The sequence below is a fragment of the Gigantopelta aegis genome, chromosome 3, assembly GCF_016097555.1.
Source record: "Gigantopelta aegis isolate Gae_Host chromosome 3, Gae_host_genome, whole genome shotgun sequence".
NCBI classification, from domain to species: domain Eukaryota; kingdom Metazoa; phylum Mollusca; class Gastropoda; order Neomphalida; family Peltospiridae; genus Gigantopelta; species Gigantopelta aegis.
The window spans coordinates 12,117,637-12,145,520 of record NC_054701.1 but is presented as its reverse complement, the minus strand read 5'-3'; the positions used below and the strand labels follow the sequence as shown (position 1 = coordinate 12,145,520).

The 27,884-nt window shown below is 37.4% G+C and overlaps 1 protein-coding gene across 3 annotated transcripts; it reads right to left on the bottom strand.

The window, feature by feature from the left end:
* Nucleotides 1-1,033: 1,033 nt before the first annotated feature.
* LOC121369474 (retinal-binding protein-like) lies at nt 1,034-27,884 on the bottom strand. 3 transcript variants are annotated; one of them, XM_041494578.1, is made up of 14 exons: nt 27,787-27,884; nt 24,883-25,013; nt 24,104-24,184; nt 21,690-21,759; nt 13,268-13,311; nt 12,445-12,507; nt 11,205-11,393; nt 10,820-10,895; nt 9,998-10,078; nt 8,071-8,154; nt 7,440-7,546; nt 6,310-6,449; nt 5,605-5,753; nt 1,034-2,470 (listed from the first exon to the last, which is right to left on the bottom strand). In XM_041494578.1, the coding sequence occupies exons 2-14, from the start codon at nt 24,895-24,897 to the stop codon at nt 2,286-2,288; spliced, it is 1,284 nt and encodes a 427-aa protein (XP_041350512.1). In that variant the 5' UTR covers nt 24,898-25,013; nt 27,787-27,884; the 3' UTR covers nt 1,034-2,285. The 3 variants fall into 3 exon arrangements, with proteins under 3 accessions (XP_041350512.1, XP_041350514.1, XP_041350513.1); XM_041494580.1 differs by lacking the exon at nt 27,787-27,884 and adding an exon at nt 26,297-26,315; XM_041494579.1 differs by lacking the exon at nt 27,787-27,884 and adding an exon at nt 25,204-25,258.

Here is a 27,884-nt window from a genome sequence, read left to right as displayed (position 1 = left end):
ATATAAACTTGAAACTTTAACATAAACCAAGTTGCATTGACCTAGGACTTATTGTTTGTGAGAAACTGATATAAACTTGAAATTTTAACATAAACCAAGTTTTATTGACCTGGAACTTATAGTTTGTGAGAAACTGATATAAACTTGAAACTTTAACATAAACCAAGTTGCATTGACCTAGAACTTATAGTTTGTGAGAAACTGATATGAACTTGAAACTTTAACATAAACCAAGTTGCATTGACCTAGGACTTATTGTTTGTGAGAAACTGATATAAACTTGAAACTTTAACATAAACCAAGTTGCACTGACCTAGAACTTATAGTTTGTGAGAAACTGATATAAACTTGAAACTTTAACATAAACCAAGTTGCATTGACCTAGAACTTATAGTTTGTGAGAAACTGATCTAAACGCAAACATTTGACGTTCACCTTTAACAACTTTATAACGCAAAATATTTGACGCCGTCGTCACCGCCGACTTGGGGAATAGTAATACACATACCTGGCTTTTTACTTAGGGCGAGACAAAAACCATGAGACACTTTCATGACATGATTCGTATATGGTATCTGAACAGTTCCCCTTATAAGTTACCAATTAAAACGAACTCATACGCAAATGGTAGCCCAGTGGTAAAGCGCTCACTTGATGCGCGGTCGGTTTGGAATCGATCCCCGTCGGTAGGCTCATTGGGCTATTTATCGCTCCAGCCAGTGCACCACGACTGGTACATCAAAGGCCGTGGTATGTGTTATCCTGTCTATGGAATGGTGCATACAAAAGATTCCTTGCTGCTAATCGAAAAGAGTAGCCCATGAAGTGACGACAGCGGGTTTCCTCCCTCAATATCTGTGTGGTCCTTAACCATATGTCCGACGCCATATAACCGTAAATAAAATGTGTTGAGTGCGTCGTGAAATAAAACATTTCCTTCTGTACGCAAATTAAACGAGATGTGAGGAGTGTTTGATAATGTCTTGAAAAATCAATTTATAATTTCATGGAAAACAGAAAACAAACAACAATATTATAACGAAACATGATGCCATGTATGCTTAATTTTATTATTTAGCTACCTTAGCGAATACATACAATTTACCAGCACATCGTATGAACAATACAGTCATCAAAGTACGTGGATATAAACAATAAAAAAAACATGCAAATGATTTATACACGTGCAAATAATAATGCTTTATTGTTAAAGGTGCCTAGTTTGAAACCGTGAAAACAGACACTAAATATGGTTAATCTACAAAACCTGCAACATATTTGGATAAAGTAACAGCGAAACAAAAGCATGTGATGATTATACAAGGAAATGTTGTTTGAAAATAACTAGAGCTTGTCTCGATAACCATTACTTCTCAGACGAACGTGCGTTTTAAAAAATTATGGTAAATACATTTTGGGGTGTAAAAATAATACTAGTGTAATTAATAAAATTTAATTTATACAAAAATGGCTTTAATAATGAAAAAAAATGTCGTATTGTTTAAAAACGAGAGTCTGTCGGTTTAAGTTATCGAGCCCTCTGTGACACCTTTGGAGTGTGTGTACATACATAAATAAATATTTGGCAAAGGAAGACCTTAAATCTCTGCGATGTATATTCCAGTGCCGCGCATATTTCTTCAGATCACCTTCGATGCCTTGTAGGACATTTTAAATCAATTTTGTTTTCATTTTTAAAATCGGAATGTCCAAATATAGAGGGATTAACGCAAACCTACTCGTACCAACCTAACCACACCCATACCCATATCCATATCAATACCCATACGCATATCCAAGCTCTAACAGCTCAGGGCCCCAATTCAGAAAGCTCATCGTCCTTGCAATGTTTTTTTCTTATTATTAATGTTGTCGTTTTTTTATCACCAGACCTTTTTGCGGCTTTAAATGTTTACTGGAAATGCTTTAAGAAGCAGGATGGGGATTTTCGAAGCTATTTTAGCGCCAAAAAAAATCATAAAACCATCGCAAGCTATGCCGTCACTATGACGTGTGCTGTAGCGTAAACTCTATTAACGTGCCTCTATCCATTTAAGGTTCAGGCACGTCTCTCCCACACCCAATCTCTGACACGTGTGCTCCCCCCCCCCCCCCCCCCTCCCCAAACACAACCACCCATGCTGTAGTAATGTGGGTCCAGATCGCCAAATATATTATTATTTGCAGATCATCACAGTCAGAACAAGAGGAGATATTAACAGGTGATCAATCGGGCGTCGACTGAGAAGAAACCAGTACGTAAACACCGTGGTCTGGTAATCTCTTCAAAAGTGAGTCGTCTCAAACTTGTCGCTGTTTTGGGCGATTTGCTCCCAGTTAATGTTATCCACGCCCTCGATTAACTTCTCTATCTCCGACTTGAGATCGTCATCAGGGGAGACAACTTCCACGTTGAACAAGATCTTCTTGGACCGTGCCCAGCTAAACGTGTTGTCGAAACAAAGATCATCTGAAAACAAAATTATAAATAATAACCTTGATATGATTTTAAGTATGATTTAATACCAGCTGAGATTTAATATAGTCGGACTAAAGATATCTCGAAAAGGTTATTGGTTGTGACAAAACTAGTTGAGTAGAATTTGGGGATGGGTCATCAAGAACAGAGCCGTTATCGAATTCACAAATATGTCTAACAAAAACTGTTTATAGCATGCATTAATCATTATACGAATAAAGAAAAAATCAACACTTCAAAAACATTTATGGCATTCGGTGTTTTGTAAAATGCGTTTATCATGAACACCACATCAGCGTTAGAAAACAAATAATTTGTTAAATCATTGCATGTTATCTCGTTTTAATTTAACTTTGACACATCTTTTGTTGGCATTATTAGTTGCATAATAAATCGTAATATCCATGTTTCTCTTTCACTTTCAGGCGAAAGCCCATCAGTGATGCATAACACATAAATACAATTTAAGGCCGGTAAGCTGGGGTAAGTCGTTAGCTAATGATCCTACTACTATATCTTGCCGACTTGTACTGAGGGACATTGATATTGGAGGTGGTACTGGTAGCATGCACATAAAAAGCCATCTTTAAACATTAACAGGGCGATTTACGAAGCGATTTTAGCGCTAAGATCATATTAGTGCATAGCTACTTTTTGCACTTAATGTGATCTTAGAGCTAAAATCGCTTCGTAAATGGGTGCCCAGGACACCATGGTTAATTGTACGGTAAAGCATGCTATGTGAGTTGGAAACACCTGCACCAGAAGGATTACTTTAAACTGACATCAACCTATTGTGGAGAGGGACTACATTGCCAATATAGCCTGCCTCCTGGAACGACTTGTATTAGATAATGAACCTTCTTTTTTCGCAGATAACTGTATTTATTGTCAAAGTGAATGAAATCTGAAACAAAATTGTATACACATCATGACGTATTTTGGTTCAGAATTCATATTTTCTCAACATAACCCCATTCCACATGGGCAGACAGCTCCAGAAAGTATGTGGTATATATATTCAGTAGTATTAAATGGTTTAAGAATATTCTGGCCTTTGTTGACAAAACTCTCGACCAAATTATAATATAATATGGCTGACATTAAATTATTGACTCTAACGACTAAATTGAGTCTTAATTAGTAAAAATTCAATTTAAAAACAAATATGGGATCTGGTCTTATTAATCACACTAGTAATGGACTGTGAAATAAATTAATTTATAAAATGCATATTGGTGACACAAACATAATTACAACAAAGATTGATTAATTGATAAAGAAAGCGGTTAACTAGCCAAGGTGCTTCTAATAAAATAACTTTATTTTAATTTTTTCCACCCGCTGGTCATGCTTGCGGACTACCTAGAAGTGGGATGGTGCGGAAAGACCATAAAAAATATTTTCTTTGAACGTGTTTTGTTTTGTCGTTCTTGAGAAGACCCTGTATTACTGTGTTCCGATCACTTCCGCTGTCCCATCGTGCAGACCAGCTTTAACCCTATAATATATTTGTAGTATTGGCTCAATACGTAGGACAGAACTATATGGCTTAGTTTTGTGAATCCACTGCAACATATTAATTATTTAATCATCATTCATCACTGATCAACGTTGTGGTAACAGTAACGCACAGTTTGGTGTAAGTGAAGAGATTGCTGGTGCCCACCACTGAGGTTATTAGTTTCAAACTCGAGTTAAAGCAGTTAGAGGATATCTTAAATGTGCTATGTCAAATTTGCAACAATGGAGGTTCAAGCTAAAATATTTATAATTTGTTGCTTCGAAACATAAAATGCATATCTTCAACTATATGCCTATAAGAAATTACAACTAAATAATTCCATTTACTAGTAGAATTTTTTAGAGTGTGTCACACGCATTAACTAGTGACGTTATTGCTTGATGCGTACACATTCAACACACTTATCCTAAGTTTGCTCCATTGTAAGATGTTTCCGACTAATAAACTATTTCTAACAATTAAACTTACATATTAAATATATTTTCTTGTTTAGAATATCAGTATCTGTATATTCAATCTGTTTCTGGTCGTCTTAATATTTCTAAGAAGCCCAAACTGGATTTTGTGTTCAAATAATTTTGTACGTACGAAAAAACAATATTTTAGGAAATAAAATGAAATTTAACCTAGTACAAATATTAGAACGATCAGAAACACGTTTAATATACAGCCACCAATATTTTATGCAGAAAATATATTTGATATGTAATTACAATCGTTAAAAAGTCTCTGTTAGTCGATAACATCTTAAAAATCGAAGCAAACTCAGGAATGTCCCTTTAAGTTTTTTCTATAATTCTTTTCAGACAATTGACAAAGGAACAAAGATGGTGACTATGCTATATTTAGCCACAAATCATTCGGGAAGTCACTCGTGTCGTCCAGTACAAGACTTTTTAAAAATATTACTCTTGAGTTAATTATTGAAATATTATGCGTGGGATCGATTAATGTGTAGTAATTTATTACAAATAAATGTGAAATAACGAAATATTGTAGTTTCAACTTTAACGGTTTCAGAATGAGTGCATTTGACTGGTTAATGTAACAGCCCCTAATCTATAATTGAGAAAAGTAGAAGTGACGTCTTCTTTCCCAGAAGAAAGGGGAGATTTGTGCGATAAAAATAGGCGAATTGATCATTTATCGGTACATATTTAGTAATGTTTCGTTATGTTCGGTATTTATTCGAAAAGGCTCTGAAATAGACACTTGGTTCGAATTGTCATATTTTGTTATCAAAACTAGTACTTCCAGTTGTCAAATTTAAGCAAAAGAATTTTTTATAGATTAAAACACTATAGTATTAAATAAAATTATAATTAATATGTCATTGTTAAAGTAATAATGAGTATTTTCTGGCATTACTAAAATGAATTTGGTCGAGAACTAGACTACGCTAGACTCGTCACTGCCAACGGCGTGACATGTGTTGATGTATAGTTTTCATTGTATTTAATGAGTTGTGTTTGGTTGCTGTGGACACTGTAAGAATCAGCGTATTTTATAGATTAAAGAGTTGTGTTTGATTGCTATGGACAGTCAGAATCAGTGTATTTTACTGGTTAAAGAGCTATGTTTGGTTGTTATGGCCACTCACAGGTCCCGACGTCGTCACAGGTGAGGCTGCCGTCCTGCGGCACCATGTGGCTGTTGACCCTCTCCACGGGCATCACGGGGACCCGCCGGCCGTCCTTCACGAGGAAAATACCGAACCCGATGTCGTACTCGTCAGTCTTGAACTCCCACCTGGAACAACAACGTGCATACATTTCTTATCAACAACGTGTATAATACATTCATTATCACCAACGTGCATACATATAGTCTGCTATATTTGCTGTTTGTCTTTATTTTTGTTTGTTTTGCTGTTGTTGGTTTGGGTTTGGGTTTTTTGGCTTGTTTATTGGTTGGTTATTTTCGGTTTTGTTTTGTTTTGGGATTGCTGTTGCTTTTGTTTTGTGGGTTATTTTTCTTGGGGGTTGCTTTATTTTATGTATTATTACCTGATAATAATTATTTTTAATTAAAACTGTTTTTACAGACAAAAATAGTGTATGTTTTTTCTTGTTTTCAAGTACAAGTTGCTAATAAAAATATAAACCTGAAATTAATTGAATATCCCTATACAAGTACACGTGAGGAGCGAGGAGCTTATCGGAAATAAATCTAGTATACCTAAAAACAGTATGGTTGTCACACGTTTTCTTTAAATTTCAACATTTATTTGCTGGTATGGTTGTGTTTTTCTGTGGCAAACATTTGTTTAGAACATTATATTATGTATCAGTTTGAAAAGTAGTACCTAATAATGCTTCCTGGTTTTTCCACCACATACGGGAGCACCAGCTTGTCTCCTCGACCAATAGATTTACTCTCCATGTTGTCTAGACATTGCTTGCCCGCGAGGTAGTAACTTTGCGGTACTTCACCTCCTTGGACGATCTGACAAAAACACCAAATATACACACACACATATGACAATTCTGTTTAGATACCTTATAAATATTTTAAAAAGTCAAAAATTCACACCATAGCTTTATTCAAATGAATATGTCGCGATGTACGTAGTAATACCATCAGATCTAGCTGACAAAAAGAGAAAAAATAGTTTTGTTAACAGAGTTGAGTCAGTAATATTTTTATGTTGGTAGTTCTTGTCTACTTGTGCAAAATATAGCGTGTTGTTTTTATACTCATTATCAATATCGGTTTCAGAGTTTAGTCAATCTGAACGACACAATCGTAATATATGGTCAGAGCCGTATCTCTGCACAATGCAGAGTCGAAAGGTCTTTTAGCAAATTAGTGGTTGATTCCATGAATCTCTAGTGCCTAGTCTATAGGAGGATAGCAACTCTCGGGGAGATCCGTTACTGGACATGTCATCCCTCTTGCACATAAAAAGAAGACTGCTACTCCCCGACTTGATTACGAAATCAAAACTAGCACTGGACAAAGCTCATTGACACATATACAGCTGTAATGACATGCGCTCATGAATCACTGTCATAACTGTCAATACCGGTTTCAGAGTTTAGTCAAAGATGTCGTCTTAATATTTAATATTTGGCATTTAAAGGGCAGCTATTTTCAATACATAGTAATCAGTGTTAACTTGCAAACTGTAACAATACACACAAAAATAATTGTTACTTAGACAGACCTAATGGCTGTGTTACTGATAATAATCTAATTTATAAATGACTGAGTAGTAATGGGTCGAATTTACAAAGACTGTCTGGGTCTTACACACGTGTAACTACACACATTTACAATGCTTAAACACCCGTGTTTAACAAAAACAGGTTTCGTAAATTCGGTCCAATATGTTTAATATTTAAAGCCTCAACGATAGCCAATAGTTAGTCAGTTATATCAAGTACAGAAAATCGGCTGTGTATGCCCATTTGTTGTTGATAAAATATGTTTTACCTTGGTAACACAGCGTGGATTACCATCCGGGTCAGTTAGTTTCCCGCCAAGGTAAGCTGGCAAATTGTTCTCATCCACGTACTTCAAAAGCGTCTCCGTGAAGTTACCTGCAACAACCGTTTGAAATACGTGTCTGTCACTGACATATGTTATTTAAAGTGGTTAATACCTATAAGGTACAATTATGAGAGACGTACACCATTAAATAAAATAGTTTGGAATTCATCAATGCTGCTAAATTAGTGATTTATATTATTTATCAGATTACTATCAGATTAAACAAATTTTGTTTGATGACACCACTCGAACACACTGATATATTTATTATTGGCTACTGTATGTCAAACATTTGGTCATTTCGATATATAGTCTTAGAGAGGAAACAGGCTACAATTGTCCATTATTAGCAAGGAATCTTTTATGTGCAGCATCCCACAGACAAGATAGCACATACCATGGCCTTTGATATTCCAGTCGCTGGCTGGAACGTGAAATAGCCCAATGGGCCTACTGACGGGCCCACAGACCGCACACCAAAACAAGCGATTTACCACTTGGCTACGTCCCGCACCTCAGATTGAACAAGGACATATTCTAGTATGATACATATTTTAAAACCATTAAAAGGTACCTCCTAAGACATGAATTTTGTTTTTCATGTCTTCACTGATCAATGGACGACAGATCTTGTACAACACAGGGAAAATCCTCGGTGCTGCAAGAAACAAATGGAGAAAGGTTATAAAACAAAACATTAAATATGTATGTATGTATGTATGTATGTATGTATGTATGTATATATTATATATATATATATATATATATATATATATATATATATATATATATATATATATATATATACTCTTCAAAAAAAGAAACGCAAAAGGGTACATTTGGGTTATAACTCCGATTTTATGTTTCCTACCGGTTCATGCTTTGTGAATATAAGGTCATTGCATGTCCCAAACACATTCCCACGGTTACATTCGATAAAACGCAGCTACTGTAAAATAAAGTTTCAAAATGTGAATATTCGCAAAAACGCAGCCACGTGCAAACCATGTCACCACTGCACGTGCGTTGTCTGCACGTGCAACATGAACACCGACAGTATAAAAGTGCAGGGTGTTCGCTTGCCTGGCCTCTGTATCTGGCCGACAGTTGACAATCCAGGACATGCCACGTCTCAGTGAACCGCAGAGAAACAATGCCATCGGCCGACTAGACGCAGGCGAATCCAGAACGGCCGTTGCCAGGGCATTCCATGTATCCCCAAGCACCATCTCCAGACTGTGGGACCGTTACCAGCAACATGGATCAACACGTGACCTCCCTAGATCCGGTCGACCACGCGTCACTACCCCCGGGCAGGAACGCTACATCCGGGTACGCCACCTTCGGGAACGATTGACTACTGCCACCTCCACAGCCGCAGCAATACCAGGTTTGCGCAGGATATCCGACCAGACCGTACGGAACCGCCTACGTGAGGTAGGAATTCGTGCCAGACGTCCAGTTCGAGGTGTCATCTTAACACCACAACACCGTCGACTCCGACTGCAGTGGTGCCAGATTCATCGACAATGGCCTCAACTGCGATGGAGACAGGTGTGGTTCAGTGACGAGTCCCGATTTCTGCTCCGACGTCATGATGGAAGATGTCGCGTGTATAGGCGTCGTGGTGAACGTTATGCGGCAAACTGCGTGCAGGAAGTGGACAGATTCGGCGGGGGTAGAACTGACCTGGTCCACGTGCAGGGCAACCTGAATGCACAAGGCTACATTGACCAGATCCTCCGGCCACACATCGTTCCAGTTATGGCCAACGCCAACGCAGTGTTCCAACATGACAACGCCAGGCCTCACACAGCACGTCTCACAACGGCTTTCCTACAGAACAACAACATTAATGTCCTTCCTTGGCCATTGATATCACCGGATTTGAACCCAATTGAGCATCTATGGGACGAGTTGGACCGACGCCTCCGACAGCGACAACCACAGCCCCAAACCCTGCCCGAGCTGGCAGCAGCCTTGCAGGCCGAGTGGGCCACCATCCCCCGGGACGTCATCCGTACTCTGGTTGCTTCAATGGGCAGGCGGTGCCAGGCAGTTGTCAACACACGCGGAGGCCACACCCGGTATTGACTCCAGATGACCTTGATCTTGGTGGTGTGTCCTGACCTTGGTGGTGTGTCCTATCACTTACTCACAATGGACTAGAGTGAATTGTGAACAATCCTGCAACATTTGGAAATTATCGGACTCAACATTCAATAATTAAATCAATTCTCCAAATGTTACGACAATGTGGTTTTGCGTTTCTTCTTTTGAAGAGTATATATATATATATATATATAAACTACGTTTTAAACAGTAATTTCACAGAAACACATAAAATTCAAAACGTAAACCTTGTGGTAATAATGACAGTCTTCTTGGTCACAATCATTACAGTTATCACTAAATGTATATAAAATGTTAAACATGACATGATTTAGACAATATACCACAGTATATTTTGATTATTTTGATTAAGTACAAATTCAGCATACCGTTAACAACAAACAGCTTCTTCATCATCTCTGGGTAGTTATCTTCCAGTACGGTTACCAGGTGAAGATACATCTGAATTCCTGAACAAAAAGAAACACGAAGCTACATTTTCCATATAATCTGAACGACCAAACTGTAATACATGATCAGCTAATATTACACATAAAACAGTGAAATGGTATTGTACAAAACTTACAAACTTGTAACAGTGCTTCGAATCACGTAATTCAGAATATGTTTCGCGTCGCTATTAAAAAATATTTCATTGGGATCAAATTAAATTGTACAATAATTATTAATATTGCTAACAAACTGCATTATAAAGATTGTGGTTAGTAAAATGTCAAATGTGTGCTAAATTTTCTTCTTTTTCTTCGTTTTTGCTTTAAACCAACGAAATATGTTTAAAGATTATCAAAGACATATTCATGGATTTAATATTTAAGTAAATACTACGATAACACATTTCAAATTTTTAAGCTGGATAATACATTTTTAAGTTTAAATATTAAAGTAAACCCCTATCAAAGCTATTTTTAATAACTCGGCAAACATGGCCAATTCGTTTCCCATCACAACGTTTTAAAGTAATAAGGGGTTGCATACAAGGTGATCAACTATCTCCATATGTGTTTATAATAGCTGTTGAATTATTAGTAATACTAACCACACATTCTAATTACATTACTTGTATAAAATATTGTCGATAACAAATTGTATATATCCCAGCTTATTAACGAGAAAACCTTCACCTAAGATGTTCAAAGGCACTAATTAAGCTTTTAGTGCATAATACAAATATTGATATCGTAATTAAGTACCTGGTCGCCATAGCACCCTGCTGCTGACACCTTCCATGTCAAAGATTACTGTGAGACCGTCAACACGTCGACCAAGCTATAGATAGATAAAGGTAAAATAATATAAAAAAAATAAACAAATGATAATAAACGAGTTACCAGTACGCCTAATTATCAAATTTATATCACTCTTGAACTAATTTTCATTTGTCAGGAGCTTTAGTGATTACAAATTAAAACATATTTTATGAAACACATAAATTATATCACAAGCTGATTCACAACTTGTACCGAGTAGGGTTGTAATAACTGCATAATCAGAAACAAGTACCACACACTGGGTTTTTTTTTATGAAATACTAGAATATGTCCCTTTAACATTAAACTTAAAGAGTAAATTACAAACCTTCTGGCTCTGCTGCTTCCAGTCGCGCACGTGTCTCTCACACTGCAGCAGTTTGGTCTTCTCCAGGTCGACAGTTTTCGCCGAGTACATGAGACCCTTCATGTCCAGGTGTCCGTACAGCTCGATCCGCACGGGCGACCCGTCCTTGTCGTGGCCGCACGTCCCGCCTGTCATGTACTTCTGCAGAACCTACACACGAATATGAACACGAATATGTTTATTTGGATTACCTATCATTTCACAGCGTGTTCCACACAATGCATATACATAAATACATATCTAGTTAATTAACATTAATGTCAAAAGTGAATATACAGACATTGGAATATAGAAACAGGGCCGCGTCTAGATTAATATAACAGTGGAGCAGCAAGATTTATACTCTTGTGTCAAAGCAACGCCTCATTTTGCTGTTATTTAAATAGCAATATACCACTTCCACAGTTGTTGGCATTTGGTTCTAAAAATAAAACGTAACTTCAGAACAATGGATTATTTAAACACTATAGGTGTTAACCTACCTGTATTCGACAAGGAAAGATTTGAAAAGGCATATATGAAGACCCATTTCCAAAATCGGACTATATTAAATTGTGGTGTGGTGTCTTGAATCACTCAGTCATAAAGCCTGGGTAAGTGGTCTGAGTGACTGTACCCATACAATTCTGAAAAACTGCCTCGTTTTGGTATTCTGGCTAACCCCCCAAAAAGAGGCATTTCTCTGTTAAAGGGATACTTTTTCATATTTGTCTGAAACGTAACTTCATTCCTGCCCCTCCCACTAATTATGGCCGGGAGAAACGCTATTGGAATACTTTTCAAATGGTGTTGTTTTATCTGCTGGTGACACAATGTTATAATAAAACGACTCCACTGCAATGGAGGAGGGGCGGGATGTGGCCCAATGGTAAAGTGATCACCTGATGCGCGATCGAGCTAGGATCGATTCCCGTTGGTGGGTAATTTTAATCATTGGCTATTGCTTGTTCAGCCAGTGACCCACAACTGGTGTAAGAAAGGCCATAGTATGTACCATCCTGTTTGTGGGATAATGCATAAAAAATATCACTTGCTGCTAATCAAAAAGAGTAGGCCGTGTGTTAGTGGCAAAAGGTTACCTATCTCTTTACCTGTGTGGTCCTTAACCAAATGTCCCACAACATAAAACCTTAGACAAATTAAGGTTTTTACTATAGGATTCATTATAGTTGTTTTAGTTGTATTACTCCTCAGTACTTACCTCTGGTGGTTCGTATTCTTCAAGAAGTTTATCAACATTCATCTTTTCTCTGAACTCCATACTCTACAAAAAGGAAAAATAAAAAGTATAATTAAGTGAATTTGTATATTCGTCAAAAAGAATCAACTATGCTAAAAAGGCATATATACAAAGAGTTTGCGAATTTTCGTTCGAGGAACAATATAATTCTTAACTCAGTCTCATAAAATGCGCGCATCGCACATACAACGTTTATGTTATCAGAATAAGGTCTACACGAATACGTATTTATTATAATAATAATAATATATAAATAATAATTTTCGAGTATATTCATGTAGCGTAACCTACATGATATGTGTTCTGGAGGGCTAACGCTCGCGGTTGCTAGCTAGATCCTTTTTTTTTTTTTTTTTTTTTTTTTGCTACTATCGTTAAATGAATGTGATAGGATAGAAGACGATGGTACTGTCACGTCCAATCGTTTGCGAGCGCTCGATCTTCTGAATACATCACTGAAAGCTCTGCAGACATATACAGTGAAACCTCCCAAAACCTCCGGAATTCCCTCAAAACCGGATATTTTACAGTCCCTTTTTAAATATCAGTACAAAACAGAACCTCTCAAAACCAGACACCTCTTTTAGGTTGTCCCGTGTGTGTCCGGTTTACAGGGGTTTTACTCTATATTCAAATCACATTTCAAAGGCTATGGACATCTGATGTGGTGATTGCGTGCCAAATATTATTAGTGCGTGTGTTTCACAATATTTCCAATGCGTTTGTCTTAAATCGAATGAATACAAATTTGATTTATTCATTCTTTGTATAATATTATACTTACTGCACGAAACATTTGTTCTGCCTTTGATACATCAAACTGTCGAGCTGAAAAGAGTACAACACGGTTTTAGACAAGACTGAAGCTATTACAATAGCTGTACAAACGCTAGTTAGTTTAAAGTCGCAGACCCTAGTTTCAATCCGTAAAAATGGCAGTAATTATTTTTAATATACCAACCAGTAACACATTTAGATAAAGTTACAACAGAGTGAAACCAAAGCCTGTGATGTTGAAACAAGGAAGTACTTAGTACTCATAAAAAGTAGACCAGAGCTCATCTTCATAACGGTTATTTTTTACAGCTACGTACGTTTTTTTAAAATATGAAAACTGCCTTTTGCAGTATTGGAAACACCAGGATGACTAGAAACACTTTGGATGTACGTAGATGGATAATCTAAACAGTAAAATCTCAGTAATGTCCGATTTGAATGATGAAAAACGTCTGTAATAGTGGTAAGTACTCTGTAGTGTTTAAAAACTGTTCCTAAGGTCTGTCACTTTAACCGGTGGTTATCTGAAAAACGTCTCTAATAGTGACAAGTACTCTGTAGTGTTTAAAACCTGTTGCTAGGGTCTGTCAATTTAACCGGTGGTTATCTGAAAAACGTCTCTAATAGTGACAAGTACTCTGTAGTGGTTAAAACCTGTTACTAGGGTCTGTCACTTTAACCGGTGGTTATCTGAAAAACGTCTCTAATAGTGACAAGTACTCTGTAGTGTTTAAAACCTGTTACTAGGGTCTGTCACTTTAACCGGTGGTTATCTGAAAAACGTCTCTAATAGTGACAAGTACTCTGTAGTGTTTAAAACCTGTTACTAGGGTCTGTCAATTTAACCGGTGGTTATCTGAAAAACGTCTCTAATAGTAGCAAGTACTCTGTAGTGTTTAAAACCTGTTACTAGGGTCTGTCACTTTAACCGGTGGTTATCTGAAAAACGTTTCTAATAGTGACAAGTACTCTGTAGTGTTTAAAACCTGTTACTAGGGTCTGTCAATTTAACCGGTGGTTATCTGAAAAACGTCTCTAATAGTGACAAGTACTCTGTAGTGTTTAAAACCTGTTCCTAGGGTCTGTCAATTTAACCGGTGGTTATCTGAAAAACGTCTCTAATAGTGACAAGTACTCTGTAGTGTTTAAAACCTGTTCCTAGGGTCTGTCACTTTAACCGGTGGTTATCTGAAAAACGTCTCTAATAGTAGCAAGTACTCTGTAGTGTTTAAAACCTGTTACTAGGGTCTGTCACTTTAACCGGTGGTTATCTGAAAAACGTCTCTAATAGTGACAAGTACTCTGTAGTGTTTAAAACCTGTTACTAGGGTCTGTCAATTTAACCGGTGGTTATCTGAAAAACGTCTCTCTATAGTAGCAAGTACTCTGTAGTGTTTAAAAACTGTTACTAAGGTCTGTCACTTTAACCGGTGGTTATCTGAAAAACGTCTCTAATAGTGACAAGTACTCTGTAGTGTTTAAAACCTGTTACTAGGGTCTGTCACTTTAACCGGTGGTTATCTGAAAAACGTCTCTAATAGTGACAAGTACTCTGTAGTGTTTAAAACCTGTTACTAGGGTCTGTCAATTTAACCGGTGGTTATCTGAAAAACGTCTCTAATAGTGACAAGTACTCTGTAGTGTTTAAAACCTGTTCCTAGGGTCTGTCAATTTAACCGGTGGTTATCTGAAAAACGTCTCTAATAGTGACAAGTACTCTGTAGTGTTTAAAACCTGTTACTAGGGTCTGTCACTTTAACCGGTGGTTATCTGAAAAACGTCTCTAATAGTGACAAGTACTCTGTAGTGTTTAAAACCTGTTACTAGGGTCTGTCACTTTAACCGGTGGTTATCTGAAAAACGTCTCTAATAGTGACAAGTACTCTGTAGTGTTTAAAACCTGTTACTAAGGTCTGTCACTTTAACCGGTGGTTATCTGAAAAACGTCTCTAATAGTGACAAGTACTCTGTAGTGTTTAAAACCTGTTACTAGGGTCTGTCACTTTAACCGGTGGTTATCTGAAAAACGTCTCTAATAGTGACAAGTACTCTGTAGTGTTTAAAACCTGTTACTAGGGTCTGTCAATTTAACCGGTGGTTATCTGAAAAACGTCTCTAATAGTGACAAGTACTCTGTAGTGTTTAAAACCTGTTCCTAGGGTCTGTCAATTTAACCGGTGGTTATCTGAAAAACGTCTCTAATAGTGACAAGTACTCTGTAGTGTTTAAAACCTGTTCCTAGGGTCTGTCACTTTAACCGGTGGTTATCTGAAAAACGTCTCTAATAGTAGCAAGTACTCTGTAGTGTTTAAAACCTGTTACTAGGGTCTGTCACTTTAACCGGTGGTTATCTGAAAAACGTCTCTAATAGTGACAAGTACTCTGTAGTGTTTAAAACCTGTTACTAGGGTCTGTCAATTTAACCGGTGGTTATCTGAAAAACGTCTCTAATAGTAGCAAGTACTCTGTAGTGTTTAAAAACTGTTACTAAGGTCTGTCACTTTAACCGGTGGTTATCTGAAAAACGTCTCTAATAGTGACAAGTACTCTGTAGTGTTTAAAACCTGTTACTAGGGTCTGTCACTTTAACCGGTGGTTATCTGAAAAACGTCTCTAATAGTGACAAGTACTCTGTAGTGTTTAAAAACTGTTACTAAGGTCTGTCACTTTAACCGGTGGTTATCTGAAAAACGTCTCTAATAGTGACAAGTACTCTGTAGTGTTTAAAACCTGTTCCTAGGGTCTGTCACTTTAACCGGTGGTTATCTGAAAAACGTCTCTAATAGTGACAAGTACTCTGTAGTGTTTAAAACCTGTTACTAGGGTCTGTCACTTTAACCGGTGGTTATCTGAAAAACGTCTCTAATAGTGACAAGTACTCTGTAGTGTTTAAAACCTGTTACTAGGGTCTGTCACTTTAACCGGTGGTTATCTGAAAAACGTCTCTAATAGTAGCAAGTACTCTGTAGTGTTTAAAACCTGTTACTAAGGTCTGTCACTTTAACCGGTGGTTATCTGAAAAACGTCTCTAATAGTGACAAGTACTCTGTAGTGTTTAAAACCTGTTACTAGGGTCTGTCACTTTAACCGGTGGTTATCTGAAAAACGTCTCTAATAGTGACAAGTACTCTGTAGTGTTTAAAACCTGTTACTAGGGTCTGTCAATTTAACCGGTGGTTATCTGAAAAACGTCTCTAATAGTGACAAGTACTCTGTAGTGTTTAAAACCTGTTGCTAGGGTCTGTCAATTTAACCGGTGGTTATCTGAAAAACGTCTCTAATAGTGACAAGTACTCTGTAGTGTTTAAAACCTGTTACCTAGGGTCTGTCACTTTAACCGGTGGTTATCTGAAAAACGTCTCTAATAGTAGCAAGTACTCTGTAGTGTTTAAAACCTGTTACTAGGGTCTGTCACTTTAACCGGTGGTTATCTGAAAAACGTCTCTAATAGTGACAAGTACTCTGTAGTGTTTAAAACCTGTTACTAGGGTCTGTCACTTTAACCGGTGGTTATCTGAAAAACGTCTCTAATAGTGACAAGTACTCTGTAGTGTTTAAAACCTGTTACTAGGGTCTGTCAATTTAACCGGTGGTTATCTGAAAAACGTCTCTAATAGTGACAAGTACTCTGTAGTGTTTAAAACCTGTTACTAGGGTCTGTCAATTTAACCGGTGGTTATCTGAAAAACGTCTCTAATAGTGACAAGTACTCTGTAGTGTTTAAAACCTGTTACTAGGGTCTGTCATGTCACTTTAACCGGTGGTTATCTGTTCCTAGGGTCTGTCAAAACGTCTCTAATAGTGACAAGTACTCTGTAGTGTTTAAAACCTGTTACTAGGGTCTGTCACTTTAACCGGTGGTTATCTGAAAAACGTCTCTAATAGTAGCAAGTACTCTGTAGTGTTTAAAACCTGTTACTAGGGTCTGTCACTTTAACCGGTGGTTATCTGAAAAACGTCTCTAATAGTGACAAGTACTCTGTAGTGTTTAAAACCTGTTACTAGGGTCTGTCACTTTAACCGGTGGTTATCTGAAAAACGTCTCTAATAGTGACAAGTACTCTGTAGTGTTTAAAACCTGTTACTAGGGTCTGTCAATTTAACCGGTGGTTATCTGAAAAACGTCTCTAATAGTGACAAGTACTCTGTAGTGTTTAAAACCTGTTGCTAGGGTCTGTCAATTTAACCGGTGGTTATCTGAAAAACGTCTCTAATAGTGACAAGTACTCTGTAGTGTTTAAAATCTGTTACTAGGGTCTGTCACTTTAACCGGTGGTTATCTGAAAAACGTCTCTAATAGTAGCAAGTACTCTGTAGTGTTTAAAACCTGTTACTAGGGTCTGTCACTTTAACCGGTGGTTATCTGTAAAAACGTCTCTAACGTAGTGACAAGTACTCTGTAGTGTTTAAAACCTGTTACTAGGGTCTGTCACTTTAACCGGTGGTTATCTGAAAAACGTCTCTAATAGTGACAAGTACTCTGTAGTGTTTAAAACCTGTTACTAGGGTCTGTCACTTTAACCGGTGGTTATCTGAAAAACGTCTCTAATAGTACAAGTACTCTGTAGTGTTTAAAACCTGTTACTAGGGTCTGTCACTTTAACCGGTGGTTATCTGAAAAACGTCTCTAATAGTGACAAGTACTCTGTAGTGTTTAAAACCTGTTACTAGGGTCTGTCACTTTAACCGGTGGTTATCTGAAAAACGTCTCTAATAGTGACAAGTACTCTGTAGTGTTTAAAACCTGTTACTAGGGTCTGTCAATTTAACCGGTGGTTATCTGAAAAACGTCTCTAATAGTGACAAGTACTCTGTAGTGTTTAAAACCTGTTGCTAGGGTCTGTCAATTTAACCGGTGGTTATCTGAAAAACGTCTCTAATAGTGACAAGTACTCTGTAGTGTTTAAAACCTGTTACTAGGGTCTGTCACTTTAACCGGTGGTTATCTGAAAAACGTCTCTAATAGTGACAAGTACTCTGTAGTGTTTAAAACCTGTTGCTAGGGTCTGTCAATTTAACCGGTGGTTATCTGAAAAACGTCTCTAATAGTGACAAGTACTCTGTAGTGTTTAAAATCTGTTACTAGGGTCTGTCACTTTAACCGGTGGTTATCTGAAAAACGTCTCTAATAGTAGCAAGTACTCTGTAGTGTTTAAAACCTGTTACTAGGGTCTGTCACTTTAACCGGTGGTTATCTGAAAAACGTCTCTAATAGTGACAAGTACTCTGTAGTGTTTAAAACCTGTTACTAGGGTCTGTCACTTTAACCGGTGGTTATCTGAAAAACGTCTCTAATAGTGACAAGTACTCTGTAGTGTTTAAAACCTGTTACTAGGGTCTGTCACTTTAACCGGTGGTTATCTGAAAAACGTCTCTAATAGTGACAAGTACTCTGTAGTGTTTAAAACCTGTTGCTAGGGTCTGTCAATTTAACCGGTGGTTATCTGAAAAACGTCTCTAATAGTGACAAGTACTCTGTAGTGTTTAAAACCTGTTACTAGGGTCTGTCACTTTAACCGGTGGTTATCTGAAAAACGTCTCTAATAGTAGCAAGTACTCTGTAGTGTTTAAAACCTGTTACTAGGGTCTGTCACTTTAACCGGTGGTTATCTGAAAAACGTCTCTAATAGTAGCAAGTACTCTGTAGTGTTTAAAACCTGTTACTAGGGTCTGTCACTTTAACCGGTGGTTATCTGAAAACGTCTCTAATAGTAACAAGTACTCTGTAGTGTTTAAAACCTGTTACTAGGGTCTGTCACTTTAACCGGTGGTTATCTGAAAAACGTCTCTAATAGTAACAAGTACTCTGTAGTGTTTAAAATCTGTTACTAGGGTCTGTCACTTTAACCGGTGGTTATCTGAAAATTTCAAACCAAGGACTCACTTAATGCAAGTAATAACTGAAAGAATACTGCTGAAACTGGATTGAGAACAACCAAAAGTATCAATACATGATCAAATCTAAAGTTTATTTTGCTTCTGTGCACGAATAATTAAACTATTTTTTTTCAGACTAACCCAGGATTAATTTAGCTATGATTTAAACAACTGGTCCCAGGTCTGGTGTGTGTGTGGGGGGTGGGGGGGGGGGGGGGGGGGGGCTATTCTTTTCGTGTGAACTGTAAGAGTACTAATAAATCTCCAAACTCTCCAGGCATCATTTTATGTGGTATTATAAGACTACTTCATTTGCTGTCATCTGGGATAAAAAAAAAAAAAGAGTACACCCGAGGAGTTTGACATTTCGACCTGGGACAAGGCTTGCCAACACCACTTAACCATACATTAAAATGTGCATCGTTAAACAAAAAACACATTTTTTCCCACGTACCTTAAAATTAATAAACTGTGAATATCTTTATTTTTTCAATAAAGATATCATCAAATATTGATATAACTTAATGAACAATAATGATACAGCCAGGTTTCATAGTTTACATCTAACAATACCATTTTTTCTGCAGTATATTTATGGTATTGTCGTAAACTGTACATTCTGGTTAATAATAAAACAAAGACTATAGTGATATATACAGCAATGGGAGTTCCATCTTAGTAAGCAATCGTCAGTTTTGATTAACGTGGTCTAATGTAGCGGCAAAGAATATCGATTCCATGTGTCTGGGTTACACGTGTATACCACATAAAGGGTAACGGTTGTTAATCTGTGATCTCCGTACTAGCGATAGTGTGATTCCTGATTCAGTCCGACAGGTCCAATCTATTCACAGCGAACAGCATTTGGTTCTTGAGCATGGCGTAAACAACTCCACTATACCGTCTTTACAACAGAGGGCGGGATGGAGTTTACTGGTAGAGGGTTGGTTTCAGATCCGATACTTCTACTACTACAACACCGGCCTCGGTGGTGTCATTGTTGAGCCATCGGACTTGAGGCTGGTAGGTACCGGCTCCCACCCAGAGCGAGTCTTAACGACTCATTGAGTAGGTGTAAGACCACTACACCCTTTTCTGCTACTGCTGCTATTACTATTACTACTGCTATTACTACTGCTACTGCTGCTACTACTACTACTACTACTACTATTACTGCTACTATTTTACTATTTATACTACGACTGCTGCTGCCACTACTGCTACTACCCATTAATACTAGCACAACTACTACTACTAGTACCAATTATTACTAGTTGCTAAAAAGGCGGAATGAAGTTCACTGGTAGAGGGCTGGTTTAAAATCTGATACTTATACAACTTCAACTTCTACTACTAATACTAGCTCCTGCATTAAGAAGTGGAGTTTTTTAAGTGTTGTGTTTAAGACAACAATGGGTAATGCCCCGGAGGCCTCGGAGGTGCCCGGTTCGCGTCACATTACCGGCTCCCATTCAGTGTGTTTTAGCGGTCAGTAAGGAGGTTTACGGTCACTATAAAAACGTTTCTGTCACTAACGATTTAATCTAGACTAAGATAGTTGATATATTTGCCCAGGATAGTATACTTGAACCTTATTTCAATACGAGCATAAAAATCAATAAGAAGGAGGAAGATTAGAAGAAGAAGTTATATGTCGACTTTATTGTAAAATTGTGCTAGCTAAGATGAAAAGTTAAAGTTATTTTTGATTTATTAATCATTGGATGTTAAACAGTTGGTCATTTTGAAATAATAGTCTTTAGAGGAAACACGCTACATTTTTTCATTAAGAACAAAGGATATTTTATAATCACCATCTTTCAAACAGGACAGCACATACCACGGCCTTTGATATACCAATCTTGGTGCACTGGCTGGAATGAGAAATAGTCCAATTTGCCGACGGTTGAGCGCTTTACCACTGGCTACGTAGCTACGATGAGAACATGAATTTGGAGAAAAGAAATAAAGGATTTTCCAGAATTGATTACATGGGGGTAGGTTTGTAGCGCGAACCGCTATATTTGTTATTTTACGTCTTATCTGGTACATCGAAAAATTGATCTCCTCTAAAGTACTTGGGGTTTTATAGTTCCACACTGCGTCCCATGACTCGTACATTAAAGGTCTTGGGGTCTCCTCTGTCCTCTTTAAGTTAAGTTCATATAATGCTTGATGTTTTCGGTATGAGTACGTAGCCTAATGCTATGCTCAGGCTACCAACGATCACGATGGGGTTGGCTAACTAGTTGATCTTTCGACTTCAACGACAGTCTACTTGCTAGTCTGAGCGCACCCGTCGAAAAAGTTGGGAGTGGGGGGGGGGGGGGGTATTACAACGCAACTGTCGAGTTGGCCAACTGCGTCGTGACAGTTGATAGTCTGAAACTAGCAGTATACGTATCAAATTAATACAAAAGGCAGTCTCTCTCTCTCTCTCTCTCTCTCTCTCTCTCTCTCTCTCTCTCTCTCTCTCTCTCTCTCTCATATAATATATAATACATAAAACTGTGTTCAATTATCCCATATACAACTTCTTTACAGTGTATTACCTTTGAGCCATTTTGTTAAATAATAATCATCATATTCTGGTTTGAGTAAGTCTGCAATCCGTGACTTGAACTGAAATAAAGTAAAAAGATAATAACTAAATCTGCAAGCATTCATTTATTAGTTAAAATTAGGTTATCTAATATGTCTGTATTTATTCTACTAATGCTCAGTGCGACTAGTCAATAATAATTATGTTCTATGTGGTGCACTAAAAATGCTTTTACTAAGAACAAATCACTGCAGAATTACGTTACGTCATCGGGTTGCTACTTATTGTCCGTCCCACAGGGATCGCTTTTTTTCAGACTATGTAATTTACTACAAGTTATTTATTTCCGAGCCGATTGATTTGTAAATTGCACACACAAATTATATTTCGCTATTTCCAGAACACTTTACTTTTCTTCTTACGTCAAACCAAACTGAAATTATTTACAAAAAAACAAAAAACATTTTAATAGAATGATGGGACGGACTATAGATCTGGATAGAAGCAGTTTACACTGGTTATCTGACAATAACAAATACCTAAATGGGTTTGTTGGTTTGTTTTTAGATATGACAACATATTTTCCATCTATTACCATTTCATTTATTAATTTATGATTGGTTAAGAACGAATGGATTCGTTTAAGAATAGTGAGAATAGTGAGTGTTTACTTGGCACACATGACATCCATAAAACGTCAAGGTATTTTTGTGGCATAGGTATCCTGTATTACGCTCTGTATAATTATTTACAAAAGTGTCGACACGTATTTTGAGGAAAGCTTGCAATGAAATTAAAATGCATGTTACAAATTAAGTTAATTATTTAAATATCTAAATGTGGGTCACCTTAATGTACTGTTTTAACTTTAATTAGTTCCTTCCTTCTTTCATTGTGGACATATACAATTATAATCTATGTACACTTGTGACAGGGCTGAATTATTCACTAGACCGGTTCAAAGGGTTACATGTACATTTGTCATGGACACATTTTCAGAGATGTGAAATATTTGCACAACACAGAATACTTTCTAAATACTAGTACCCCCATCTACACGCATTAAAGCATCTTCTGTTTAACGACACCATTAAAGCGTATTGATTAATTATTCATCAGCTATTGGATGTCAAACATTTGGTAACATCGTAAGCCTAGTTTTGCACGTAAACGTAAATCTACGACTAAACCACAATTTTTATTACTATTATAGTACAACAAATATAGTTTAAAGAACACATATTTCTTTTTTCTTTTTTTGTCCTTAAAATACTCCAGATTCTGTAATGATGTAATCCTCTGCGTGAAATAGACGCCAAACACGTGTAAACGCACGACCGGTATAACTGCTAGTAGCAGACGTAAACTTACGATGTTTAGTGAAATGGGCCCCTGACACGTCGTCATCAGAGGAAACCCGCTACATTTTTCCTAATGCAGCAAAGGATCTTTTATATGCACTTTTCCATAGACAGGCAAGCACATACCACGGCCTCTGACCAGTTGTGGTGCACTGGATGGAACGAAAATAAACCCAAATCAGTTGAATAGATCCACCGAGGTGGTTCGATCCTACGTCGCAAGCACCTCGAGTGAGCACTCAACCGACTGAGCTCAATCCCGCCATATATCATGTACAAAGGCGTACAGGTCTATGCACATTTGTCATGGACGCATCCTCAGAGCAATTAATTATTTGCACAACACAGAGGACTTTCTAACTACTAGTATCCCCATCTACATATATCATAATTATACACATTAGATCCAAAAAACATACGTAAGGCGCAAATACAATGTGTCTGTAATGCGTATGCGTATAGTTATACGTAATCCACAATGTATAGAGGATCGGATACGCACACGGGTACGTAAGACGTATAAATGGAATCCACTCAACCCTTTGGCATAGAAAGTGATTGATTCGGATTACAAGTACGGATAACGTATGCATTAGCAGATTACAAAATGCGGTTTACGAATACATATAGGCATGCAGATTGCAAATTGCGGATTACGTATACATTTAGGCATGCAGATTAGAAACTGCGGATTACGTATACATATAGGCATGCAGATTGCAAATTACGAATTACGTATGCATATAGGCATGCAGATTACAAATCACGGATTAAGTATACATATAGTCATGCAGATTACAAATTGAGGTTACGTATACATATAGGCATGCAGATTGCAAATTACGGATTACGTATGCATATAGGCATGCAGATTGCAAATTGCGGATTACGTATACATACAGACATGCAGATTACAAACTTCGGATTACGTATACATATAGGCATGCAGATTACATATTACGGATTACGTATACATATAGGCATGGAGATTGAAAATTGCGGATTACGTATACATATAGGCATGCAGATTACGTACAAATAAAAATTTACGCCTAAAACTTACTTCAGTGAGAGCCGCCATCTTCTTGGTCTCCTTCGTAGACAGCACTTTTCCATTGGCAGACGACGTGTCGGTCTGGCTGTTCTGAAGATAAAATCGAGTCAGTGAAATTCAGTTACATTGATTATTCTTATTCGTGTAATATGATTTGCCCACTGCTAAGTCAGAAGTACATAAACAGGAGCAGACGACAACACAAAGTCTGACGTCTCCGGTATTAAGTGCCTCTCATTAAGTCAAATATCAGCGACTAGCTTTGACTAACGCAATTACATGGCTAACATAATACTGTAGTGTTTAGCACACTGACAACTTGACATTTACACCATTGCAAAATGATAGCTTATATACAACATGGCGTTATACTTGCAACCTACAAGAGGCAAATGTTTCAATGGTTATTTTGCTCTCTTTTTATTTTCTTGGTTTCTTTTTCCCTTTCTTTTTTTCTCTTTTTGTTTTGTTTTGTTTTGTTTTTTTGTTTTTTGTTCGGGGATGTATTAAAATGTAAATCTTTGAACAGTTACAGCATTGACTTACGCACTTACATGGCTAATATAATACTAGTGTTTGACATTAACTAAAAACTTGACATTCATGAAAGGTTTTTATTTTTAATCATTTATTGTTTGAAAGAAATATTTATCATTCCCAGCACAGTCTGACCATGCCAAGGTTGTGGAATCTTGATTTCCAGACCTTACAGCGGAATTTAAAAATATGTTATATACATGGCCATATTAAATTAATATTATTACGTTACGCATAAAATTAATATTTACCTTTTTCTTGAACATGGTGCCTTCAGTTATTGTCGACCCTCTAAAACGTCAAGAAGCGCTCTACAAGCTCGGCCAAATTACAGATAAATACAAATCCAAAGAAACGTCATCGTTTTGTTGGTCTCTCGCACCTGCAAAATACAAACCAAGAGCTTAATTTTCAGGAATAAATCTTCATCCTCTGTCTCCTTTGTTGCCGTTTCTGATTAATTATGTTTAAAGGCAGCTGTTTAATTAGTGCTTTGCCCGACACAGCCACACGGCTGTGAGGTGCTCACGTTATTTATGTTTCAGTTCATATCAGTCTGATGATTATGTTACCTGGAGAAAAGCATCGCACTTATATAACCTTAGCTTTTCCGCTTTGATATATAGCGTTGATACTTTCCATGGTCGCAGTAATGGGTTCAGTGACACCTCGGCTCCTTTTAAACTACGCCTACTTGATGTCTGGCATAGGTTCATTTCGACACTTGCAGGAGCGGATCTAGTGGAGGGTGCATGCGGTGCACACACTCTGTCCCAAACTGCAAAATGCCCCGAACATACAGAGTTTAACGTATTTCTGTTTAGCGAACATCTTCGTCGGTGAGCATTTCAGGGGGGAAATATCTTAATATACTTGATGTACTTAGGATTGCTGCAGGTGCCCTTGTTTACACTATCGAGACATGTTTCTCCGGAAAGGCCGTGGTATGTGCTATCCTGTCTATGGCATTGTGAATATAAAAGATCCCTTGCTACTAGTGGACAAATTAAGCGGGTTTCCTTTCTTAGACCATAAGTCAAAATTACCAAATGTTTGACATTCAATAGCCGGTGATTAATAAACCAATGTGCTCTAGTGGTGTCGTTAAAGAAAAATGTATTGAAAGAAAAGAACATTTGCTTGAGGAGGGAGTTTAAGCATGAAGCTCCTCAGTTATCTGGGGATTCTGTTCAGTACTTAAACAATAGTTAGAGGTTAGCGAGAGAGACGTCAGTGTAGGGGCGTTTCAGCTCACCCCCCCCCCCCCCCCCCCCCCCCCCAAAAAAAAAATAACAACACAAAACAACAACAAACAAACAAAGCCTATTCTGAGTGGGAGCATATACACGGTATTTTACCGATGGTCTTTCTTGTACGACCACAATTTGTAATTACCTTCCATTTCCCGTACATAACAGATAATGTAGTTCCTCATCTGCTCTGTAGGTGGTCTAAGCAAATCCCACCACTCCTCCGCCAACAGTCCTGCTCTAGTACAAAGCACTATTTGTATACTAAGTGTGAAACTCAAGATAACATAATACCAATTCATACTTACTCACACTGAGAATAACATACACCAATTATACTTACTCGCGTAGAAGATAACATAACATTAAATATACTTACTTGCGTGGAAGATAATATAACACCAATTTTACTTACTCGCGTGGAAGATAACATAACATTTACTCGCATGGAAGATAACAGAACACTGTGCAGTTTATACTTACTCGTCAGCCAGAAACCATATAAGTTTTATAACCAGATAATATTTTACACAATCAGTTTGGCTTGGCACAACTGGTTCGCTTTGACAGTGTGATTAACGATTTGCTTACATAAGCCAGCATAATGTACAAATAGGTGGCACGGTTGACATTAATAAATGCTTCATGGGAACATTTCTGAGATTTTTATGCATACATGTCTATCAATATCTCTTTAGATAAAATTGTTGCCCTGATTAAAATTGTATATACAAGCAATGATGTGTTTTATATAAAGAAACAAGCCATTGTGATATAAAATGCTTGATAAATGTACGTGGGGTTTTTTTTGTTTTGTTTTTTTAAACGGAGATATGCTGGTATAGTGCACCTAACCGTGCCCGGGGTATTCACTTTTTTTCTCTCCTTTTTTTTTTTTTTTTTTTTTTTGAGACGTATCATATATCTGTAACTTGTGGTAACTGTACGATTTTATCACTAATAGTATAACTGCTCAGGCGCGGTTCAGGGGGGTCATGGGGGTAAACCTGGATCTCCGCCCTCTCCTGCTGCTGCTGTTACTACTAGAACTACTAATACAAACACTAAACACTACCACTAATACTAGCACAACTATTATTTTACTATACTATTAAATTATTATTATTTATAGTACTATTATTACCGCTATTACTACTACTATTTTCTATTATTACTACTATACTACCATTACTACAACAACAACAGTAAAAATGATTACTACCACCACTACTACTACTACTACTACTACTACTACTACTACAACCATCACTATCACTACTACTACTACTGCTACAACCATCACTATCACTACTACCACTATTATCACTACTACTACCACTACCACTACCACTACTACCACTACCACTACCACTACCACTATCACTATCACTACTACCATTACCATCACCACCACCACTACCACTACCACCATTACCACTACCACCACTACTACTACTACTACAACCATCACTATTACTACTACCACTACTATCACTACTACCACTACCACTTCTACTACATGAGTATTCTCATAGAGAAATGATGGTTTGTAAGTGTTATGGGCCTAATTCACAAAGGTCTCTTAGGCTCTGCTAGACAACAAAGCATCCTCTTTGTAAATCTTTTAGCACTGCACTGCGAGATCGCAAAGTTGCGAGAGTTTAGTGAATTAGGCCCATGGTTGAGGAAGTAACAAGGAATAGTGCCCTGCCGCCTCCCCCTCCCCCTCCTCTCCAACCTCCCCCTGACACACACTCGTCTCGTGTAGTTCTGACATAAATATTCATTACAGGTATCCTATATAAAAAATATCGAAATCGGCGTTACTATGTCGTGTCTGCTATCTACGGAGATAATATGTTCATTTATGACCATACTGGTGAATAACTGATATATATTACCAACCTTACGTGAATACACGACGGACACCACCAAGTATCATGTTGTTTTTCTTTTCGCTGTGTGGTTTTAGTCCGACAGCAAGTACACATACCTGCTTCAAG

Excerpts from the sequence above, each read along its gene's own strand:
- LOC121369474 (XM_041494578.1), bottom strand. Across the intron at positions 21,760-24,103 it reads AGATGGCGGCTCTCACTGAA|TTCAAGTCACGGATTGCAGA; the intron begins GTAAGTTTTAGG and ends ACTTTATTTCAG. Across the intron at positions 13,312-21,689 it reads TTTAACAAAATGGCTCAAAG|CTCGACAGTTTGATGTATCA; the intron begins GTAATACACTGT and ends TACTCTTTTCAG.